We start from the raw sequence: 9,386 nt of genomic DNA, 5'->3' as shown, positions 1-9,386 counted from the left end.
GGCAGTAAAATTCATGGTCAGAATCATTGACCCATCCTGCCTAGAAGCCAGAATCCTGAAGCTGCTCTGCTTTGCGACTGAAGAGTCCCAAATGTCACAATGCCTGAATTGAGCATTGTGCTACTTCATTTTACATGGGGTTGTTAAAAAGGAACATCGCTTAATACTGAAGCTGTGGCTTATATGTTCAGTGTTTTCTGTAGAGTCTCAACATGTCTTAACATGTCCATGTTTGAAAAACAGGCATTTAAGATATGTCTATCACATTTGCTTTGCCTACAATTGTTCAAAGCTGCATTCCTTTAAAAGTTTATGGAAGTATTTTCATTAAAACAGATTTATTTACATGTATCATAAACATGAACTATCAAGGAGTCTTTTCTTGAGTTGTTTTTTAGTGTGTGTGGTTTGAGTTTATTTTAGAAAAGTTTAGACAAATGAAAATGGCTGGCAGGAATACAATTGCAATGAATCTGATAATGATGAACAGTAATTGTAAAATAATAACTAATCATTGCATGAATATAACCAAAGGAAAGAATTATAGATGAGTATAATAGAATTATATTGCTATATAATTATAAAGAAATACCTCTTCAAAAGTGAAATAAAACACAAGTTCCAATTTTGTTCTTGTTTCATACCTTACTTTTTCTATTGATAAATGTATATTAAATAGTTATAAATGACACGTAAAATAGAAGCAGCTCAAAATTAGCATCTGTAAATATATATTCTATATTGAGGTCTGAGCTTCTTATGTCAATGACTCTGTAAAAAGTACTGCTGTCTGCTATCATCTTTGCTGTGAGAAGACAGGCAGCAAATTGGAAAGTGATGACAGTGTATATTCAGTGCTACAGTGCTTGTATTTTGTAGTTTAGTTTAAGAGAAAATGACAGCTGAAAAAGACCTATGAGTGTCTCCTTAGGAGGAAATGTGTAACCACTATAAAAGTTGTATGAGATATTGTATTCATGCTTTTGCCATAGAACTTCACTAATCTCTCTCACTAATGACAGTACAGTTTCACTGACTAAAATTTTCAGTACAGTATACTTCAATATCAACCGTTTCCCTTTTCTATTTGTCCAGAAATTCTGACTTGTGTGACCTGCATTCATGGCCCTATGCCTTTTTGTCTGTCTGGTCATTTGTTTCAAAAACTTGCATGTTCATCAAAAGGCATTTAGAAGAATCTTCACATTTACAAATTGTCTAAACTAAACGGGAAAAAAATTGGTAAATCAAGAAAAATGACAATATTTTGAAGTATGTGACAAATATATGTAGCTTCTGCAGAAACAATTCTGAATCACAATATAGGTCTACTGGAGAGCTAATACCCAATCCTGCTGCATGCTTGGTTCCTTAGTTGCTGATAAGGCTGCTTACCTGATGGGTCTGAACTCAGCTGACCTGCTGAAGGCCCTCTGTTACCCCCGAGTCAAAGTTGGGAATGAATATGTGACAAAGGGTCAAACTGTGCAGCAGGTAAGAAACAAGTGATAATAGAAAAAAATGACATGAGTTAAAAACCTTGAACTTCCTCTTTTGCTCTGAATGGTAACTTTTCTTTTACTTTTCTTTTAGGTATACAATTCAGTGGGTGCCTTGGCAAAAGCTGTCTTTGAGAAGATGTTCCTGTGGATGGTTGTTCGTATCAACCAACAGCTGGATACCAAGCAGCCCAGACAGTACTTTATTGGTGTCCTGGACATTGCTGGCTTTGAGATCTTTGATGTAAGTGGAATGTCTTCATACAGGTTTCCTGGAAGGGGCATTAAGAAATGGGAATAGTATTAGGTTGGGTTTGTGTTGTTTGTTTTTAACTAGGGATTGTCTTTATTTGTTGGATAATCCTGACATTCCTGTAGGAATGGTACTCTTCAGGTTCTCATAGTATATATTATCCCACTAGGGCTGCAGATTTTTAGAGATGTCTATTGCTGCAGGCAGAAGTGCAAATTGCATTGATAAGTGATATGGGGATGTAGAACAGTTGATAGGTAATAGCAGAAACAGATTTTGAGGAAGTTAAAATATGCTATCTTGTAGGAAGATTTTTTCAATGCTGAAGCCATTGGGAATGCTCTGAATACGTGGGAATATATTGACCTTATAGACAAATTCAAGCAGATGAAAAGCTGGATTTGGACTAAGCTCTGTAAATCATTTCATAGCTCAGAGATATGTTAAGACAGTGACAGGGTCTGAAATGGTAAATTAGAGGATGGACTATGCCAGACACCTGTCCAGTCCCATGACTAGAAATTCAGGATCCCAAATATGAGTTAAAAATAAAACCTATTGGAAGATGAAAAGAGTTCCTGAAACCAAACACAAGTAAGTAAATCTCTGCATTCTGCAGTTCAACAGCCTGGAGCAGCTGTGCATCAACTTCACTAATGAGAAACTGCAACAGTTCTTCAACCACCACATGTTCGTGCTGGAGCAGGAGGAGTACAAGAAGGAAGGAATTGATTGGGAGTTCATTGACTTTGGGATGGACCTGGCTGCCTGCATTGAGCTCATTGAGAAGGTTCTAAGCCCTACACACTTAATAGTTTTCCAGATGTAAAATGTAAAAGGAATCTTCTGTGCTCAAATTAGACCACTCTAATGTGTGGCACTCACACTTAATGCAGCACTTGACATCATTTTTTCACATACATTTTAATTTGTCTGTTACTTCACTGCTTATGGGATAGGACATATGATCTACATGGGGCAAAAATGTCAGTCCTAGTGATTGTTCTGGAGATCATACTCAAATGTGTGTATTTTTTAATGCATGCTGAGTGAGTAAATGCACTGAGCAACTTCTGGTTTAATATATACATAAAGAAATGTTTCAGCCTGTTTCCAAGCAAAAGCATTAAGAAACTGTAAACCCTTACATCTGAATGCTGCTAATTTCATTCCTTTTGCTTTCCATCTTCAACTAGCATGCACATAGTGAATTTCTAGATGCTAGATCTTTCTTACGTCACAAGCCTGAAACTTACTGGTGAGCTTGTTTTCATATAACATGGCATATCCACTAACAAAATGCCAATTCTGGAAAAACATAAGATTACACATTCTGAGGAGGGTTTTTAATGTGATTTTTATCTTCCATTCCTCTCTCATACATATTCTGTCTGCTTCTTGCTTCCACACTTTCATTCATCATGTGTTGCTATTTCTTCCAGCCCATGGGCATCTTCTCCATCCTGGAAGAAGCGTGCATGTTACCCAAGGCAACTGACACCTCTTTCAAGAATAAGCTCTATGACCAGCATCTGGGCAAGTCCAACAACTTCCAGAAGCCTAAACCTGCCAAAGGCAAGGCTGAGGCTCACTTCTCTCTGGTGCACTATGCTGGCACGGTGGACTACAACATCACTGGCTGGCTTGAGAAGAACAAGGATCCCTTGAATGAAAGTGTTGTGGGGCTGTACCAAAAATCATCCCTGAAGACACTGGCCTTACTCTTTGCCGCTGTTGGTGGAGGGGAAGCAGGTGACTTCTTTTAAATCAGTCGTACTATAATTTACAGGGGAAAAAAAAATGCAATAACATTTTGTAATAACATTTATGTTTTAAAAACTGAAAACCCCAAATTTTGTCTAACTTTTGGAATGCAGTCACTGACACTAATAAAGGATATTACATTTCCCTGGAAACCTTAATAGATCTGTAGGTTTTAAGACCATCCATCTGTACTACAGCATTAACATAGACTAGCTGACAAAGCAGATTTCTGCAATAAGGGGCATTCCCAAATAGTTCAAGAACACAATCAAATGTATCAACATGCTGCTAAATTTATGCATATCCTTAGATGTAAAGATCCATAAAGACTACATTTAATGTATTCACTAGGGATGTATTTAAATTCCTTAAATATGTTACCATGCAAAATGTTACTTTTTATTTCACGTTTGCATTTTCTTAATTTCTGCTTGAAGACATTAGATTTCATTACACTATCATCTGAAAAAGTCAAGTCTCCCATTGTAACTTTTATGAGTCTCCCTTTGTAACACTGTATACATTTGCAAATTTTGATCATATTATTATATTTTCTATATTTTAAGATGAGCACAGAAAGTTCTTCAGATTCTAACTGCATGCTTTTGCTGTTCTCTTTTTCAAAAATTATATTACTGTTTAGAAAGTGGTGGTGGCAGCAAGAAGGGTGCCAAGAAGAAGGGTTCTTCTTTCCAGACTGTCTCAGCTCTTTTCCGGGTACTGTAGAATAACCATTATAACTTTCTAATATTCTGAAAAGATAGAAAATCTAGTTCAGAAAAGTTTTAAATTTATTTCACATACAAAATCTTTATTTTCAGAAAAAACAATGTCATATGCTTCTTAATAATGGATTCTCATTGAATCCTCAGAAGTATTCTTTCAGAACTGCATAAAAATTCCATAAAAAAGAAAATACTGATGATGGTTTTATTGCAGTGTCTTTACTCCATCTACTACTGATATTGTGCATGTGACATTCTTAAGCTCAAATCTTTGCTCTTGCTCTTCAAGGAGAATTTAAACAAGCTGATGAGCAATCTGCGAAGCACACATCCTCATTTTGTGCGATGCCTTATTCCTAATGAAACAAAAACACCTGGTAAGTAGTTAAAGTTCAAAGATATGATAAATCTCTTCTTCTCCATGCAGTACAATAAATTAGCAATTCATTATGTCATTTACTAGGTGCCATGGAACATGAGCTGGTGCTGCATCAGTTGCGGTGTAACGGTGTGCTGGAGGGGATTAGAATTTGCAGGAAAGGATTCCCCAGCAGAATAGTCTATGCAGACTTTAAGCAAAGGTCAGATTCCATGTCATCCACCCTCCACCATATCCAGAAATGCTGAATATCTTGCATTTCTTAATTATTTTAACTACTGTGGGAGTTATGGGAGGGATTTATTGTACCTACATTTTAGGCATAAAAAGGTCAATGGTCCAAGTTAGTCATTCAGTTTCTTTCTATAGCAAAATAGAAGAAGAAGCATTTTCAAATTATTTATTCCTTTCCTTGATTCATATTATGTGTCCTGGGTTCAGCTACAGCAGTCATTTTGTCTCCTTCTTAGTAGCTGGTGCAGTGCTGTGTTTTTGACTTTCAGCCTGGGAACAACGCTGATAACACCGATGTTTTTAGTTGTTGCTCAGTAATGTTTACTCTGACCAAGGACTTTCTCAGTCTCATGCTTTGCCAGAGAGGAGGGGAAGCCAGGAGGAAGCAGAGGCAGGACACCTGACCCAAACTGGCCAAAGGGGTATTCCATACCACAGCACATCATGCCCAGTATATAAACCAGGGGGAGTTACCGGGAAGGCGAGATCGCTGCTCGGGTCGGGCTGGGTATCGGTCGGCGGGTGGTGAGCGGTTGTGTCCTTTTCCCTTGTTATTCCTCTTGTCATTATTATTGGTAGCAGTAGTGGTTTGTATTATACCTTAGTTACTGGAGAGCTGTTATCTCAACTCGTGGGAGTTACATTCCTTCGATTCTCCTCCCCATCCCTCCGGGAGCGGGGGGAGGAAGGAAAAGGGGGGGAGTGAGCGAGCGGCTGCGTGGTTCCAAGTTGCCGGCTGGGCTTAAACCACGACATTATGATATGGGATAAGGCATTTTTTAATTAACTATCCAGAAATAAAGTTGACTAGCTCAGACTTATTTAACTTCTGGGCAAGTTAAAGAAGTTAACTTGTGGCCATCAGCAGAGAAATGTGAATAAAGAATCTATAACATATTTTAGACTAACTTGTTGGAAAACTAAATAAAATAAAAAGATCTTGCTTCTTGTTGTGTATCAGCAGTACTCACATAGTATATACTGCCAATATTTTGGATGAAGAATGGTTTCTTTTCTCCCCATACTTTGTTCTTGCACATAAAGTTCAACTAGACAATCGTAAGGTCCATTCCAACCCTAAACATTCTAGGATTCTATTTGGAGATAGGGCATTAGACAACAGGGCATGTGAAATGCATCAGTTCCCGATGGAAATCTGTACCCATTCTGTGTCAAGAATTTCTGGACTAAGGAAAGTGCAAGCTTTTTTCTAAAATATATGTTTACCCATGAAAATGTGTTTCCTAAACAATGGAACAGAGTTCAGACTTACTCACGTCTCTTCCTCTCTTGACCTCCCTTCCTAGAATCTTAACAATGGCATCAGCTAGTACAGGTTTGATTGAGCTTTCAGGGATCTGAATTTCTTCAAATTGTACTTCATCCCATAGGTACAAGGTGCTTAATGCCAGTGCAATCCCAGAGGGACAGTTCATGGACAACAAGAAGGCTTCTGAAAAGCTCCTTGGATCCATTGATGTGGACCATACCCAGTACAAATTGGGTCACACCAAGGTACAAATGCTTCTTGACTGATGCACTGTTCTTGCTCTACCTGCCAATGATGTGCAACAACATTCCCTTTCTCAAGGTGTTCTTCAAAGCTGGGCTGCTGGGACTCCTCGAAGAGATGAGGGACGAGAAGCTGGTACAGCTCATTACCCGCACACAAGCCATGTGCAGGGGCTACCTGATGAGACTGGAGTTCAAGAAAATGGTGGATAGGAGGTAAATACTTTATTTGCTTGCTGGGCCAATCCTCATGAGATACCAATGACATGAATGAAACTGAAAACAAGCTTCTTCTCACCAAATCTCATTTATTTATCATTAATTCATTTTACCAATATGTATGCATTTGGGAGCATACCCTTGAAGTAGATGAAGAGTATAAAATCCTGATATATGGAACAAATCACCATTTTTAACTTGTATCACCCTTTGCACTGCTTTTTCCTAAATTCAGTAAATGGCTACATTGTATGTATGTCCAGAAACCAGATATCTAGAGAAAGCTAATTATTTTAATTACTATAATCAAAGGTGAGAAAGACATAATTTAGCACAAGAGAAATGTATTTTTCCCTTGGATAACTTTCATGAAAGAAATCAAGTCAAGTTCTGGAGCTGTTCCATTTTTAGCCATGAAAGTGAGCCAAACATCTGTACATCAAAACTGTTCATAAAATTTGATAATCTGCATCACACTAGGGAGTTTTCTTCAGAGGTATGCATTTATATATATTGAATATCCTAAGTATAGTTTATAAATAGGTATTTAATAATACATAATAAGTATTTTATATGCACAGTGATGTATGGAACTATAAAGTATTGTACATAGAACTTCATGTTGTATGTGTCAATATATATGATTTAATATGTTTTATAAATTTAACAATATATAATATTTTTTATTATCTTTCAGGGAGTCCATCTTCTGCATCCAGTACAATGTTAGGTCCTTCATGAATGTGAAGCACTGGCCCTGGATGAAGCTGTTCTTCAAGATCAAGCCCTTGCTGAAGAGTGCAGAATCTGAGAAGGAGATGGCCAACATGAAGGAAGAGTTTGAGAAAACCAAGGAAGAGCTTGCAAAGTCTGAGGCAAAGAGGAAGGAGCTGGAGGAGAAAATGGTGAAACTCGTGCAGGAGAAAAACGATCTGCAGCTCCAAGTGCAGGCTGTGAGTAACTTTTAAATTACATTTTTACAGGAGAAATGAGTAAATAATATCTAACCCTTCTTATATTTTTTTTAAATATATTTTATAAAATAGCAAGGAAAATCTACAAATATGAATCAGTTTGCAATGAATTATTGAAGCTGGCTCCTTGTATTTTAAATCAAGAGGGAAATCATCAATTTCCAGTGAGCAAATACTTGTATTTTACAGTATGACAATTAAATCGTACATGGCACATATGTACTATAAAATTCTGATGTGTTATCATCTGATCAATGAAGGTAGTCTGGGGGTTCTACTACAGCTTTTACTTGGAGAATCACAAGTGGATTCAGGTGGAGTAGGAGGATCTGAGAGTGTCAGGGATTTCTCTAGCATTTACTGTCCCTGTCTTCTCAGGAAAAAGAGTGATGGAAATGGAGTCCTCCCCTTCTTCCCTGAAATGAAAAAGTAACAATATTAATCCCCTTAAAAATGACTTTACGAGCAAGAATTACAATTAATCTGACCCCATTTTGATGTCTACACTTTTAAAGTCTACATATGAGCTAGTAGCCTCAGCTACTCTTTGCTCTTCACCAACAAGAAATTCACCCTTTTAGAGTATAATACAATTAGTTTAAAAATGCTTTGTTGAATGGACTACATCTTGGTATCATGGCAGATACTTAAACCTGCACAAGACAAACCCCAGCCTAGCTATCTTGTTGAACCATAAAAAGTCTTCTGACTGGGTAGTACCATTGCTCTTCACTAGAACAAAGGGGAGAAGAACAAGCATAATGTAGAAAATAAAAATTACTTCTTAGGAACTTTCATCTTAAAATGCATAGAAATTCAGGTAATCTCAGGTAATCAATACTGCCCTAGTATACACAATTCTCCCTTCCAAACTGTTCTTCTTGACCACAAAGGTTACAAAAATGCCTGATTCAACTACTCTCTTTGAAACAAAGATCTTAAAACAAAGTTGTCCAAAACTGAAAATTAAATTCATGCTCAGTAAATCTTTTTGAAACAGTTTTAATACAGTTTTCTCAGCTAAATGTTTCAGGTTTTAAAGACTGTATCCTACAAAATCTGCCTACGTCATAGAATCATAAAATCATAGAACAGTTTGAGTTGGAAGGGACCTTAAGACTAATTCAGTTCCAACCCCCTGCCATGGGCGGGGACTGCTTCCACTAGAGCAGGTTGCTCCAAACCCCATTCAAGCTGGCCTTTAACACTGCCAGGGATGGAACAGCCACAGCTTCTCTGGGCAGCCTGTGCCAGTGTCTCACCATGCTCATAGTGAACAATTTCTTCCTAATATGTAATCTGAATAATGATCCAATCTAGATGGTTCTCTTCAGTAGAACACTATGCCACTTTAAAGTTGAGTCAAATGCAACATTAGTAAATTGATAAAAATTTGCAAGGGAGATACTGCTATATCTGCTTTCAGGAGCTATATTCAAATTGATGTTGGAGTTACATGAGCAATTAAAGACCTTTTAAGAAATCCTCAGAGTCTATATTTATCATGTGATAATATATTAATCTATTTTCTGGGCTGGATGTAGTCCAAACCAAACAAACACTCTTACAATAACCAATTTTAAGTACAGGGACATCTTTGAAAATAAGAATTCCTGCTTTGAAAATCAGTAAGAAAAAAAACATATGTGAAAACTATTTTATTTAAATGAATCGTGTAGGAAGCTGATAGTTTGGCTGATGCTGAAGAAAGATGTGACCAGCTCATCAAAACCAAAATTCAGTTGGAAGCCAAAATTAAGGAGCTAACAGAGAGAGCAGAAGAGGAAGAAGAGATGAATGCTGAGCTGACAGCCAAGAAGCGGAAAC

At 37.3% G+C, this 9,386-nt stretch overlaps 1 protein-coding gene across 1 annotated transcript; it reads left to right on the top strand.

Moving 5' to 3' along the window:
* Positions 1 to 1,375: 1,375 nt before the first annotated feature.
* Positions 1,376 to 9,382, top strand: LOC104405151 (myosin-3-like; the record flags this gene model as incomplete). Its single annotated transcript, XM_010013764.1, has 11 exons — positions 1,376 to 1,494; positions 1,594 to 1,743; positions 2,372 to 2,542; positions 3,195 to 3,504; positions 4,160 to 4,233; positions 4,531 to 4,618; positions 4,705 to 4,822; positions 6,246 to 6,369; positions 6,446 to 6,582; positions 7,283 to 7,538; positions 9,239 to 9,382. Coding segments are annotated over 11 exons (1,691 nt in total), but the record flags the coding sequence as incomplete, so codon positions are not given.
* Positions 9,383 to 9,386: the final 4 nt, after the last annotated feature.

This window comes from Nestor notabilis, unplaced genomic scaffold (genome assembly GCF_000696875.1).
Source record: "Nestor notabilis isolate BGI_N333 unplaced genomic scaffold, ASM69687v1 scaffold9514, whole genome shotgun sequence".
NCBI classification, from domain to species: Eukaryota; Metazoa; Chordata; class Aves; order Psittaciformes; family Psittacidae; genus Nestor; species Nestor notabilis.
The sequence above is the reverse complement of the archived record's forward strand: the minus strand, read 5'-3'. Positions and strand labels throughout refer to the sequence as shown.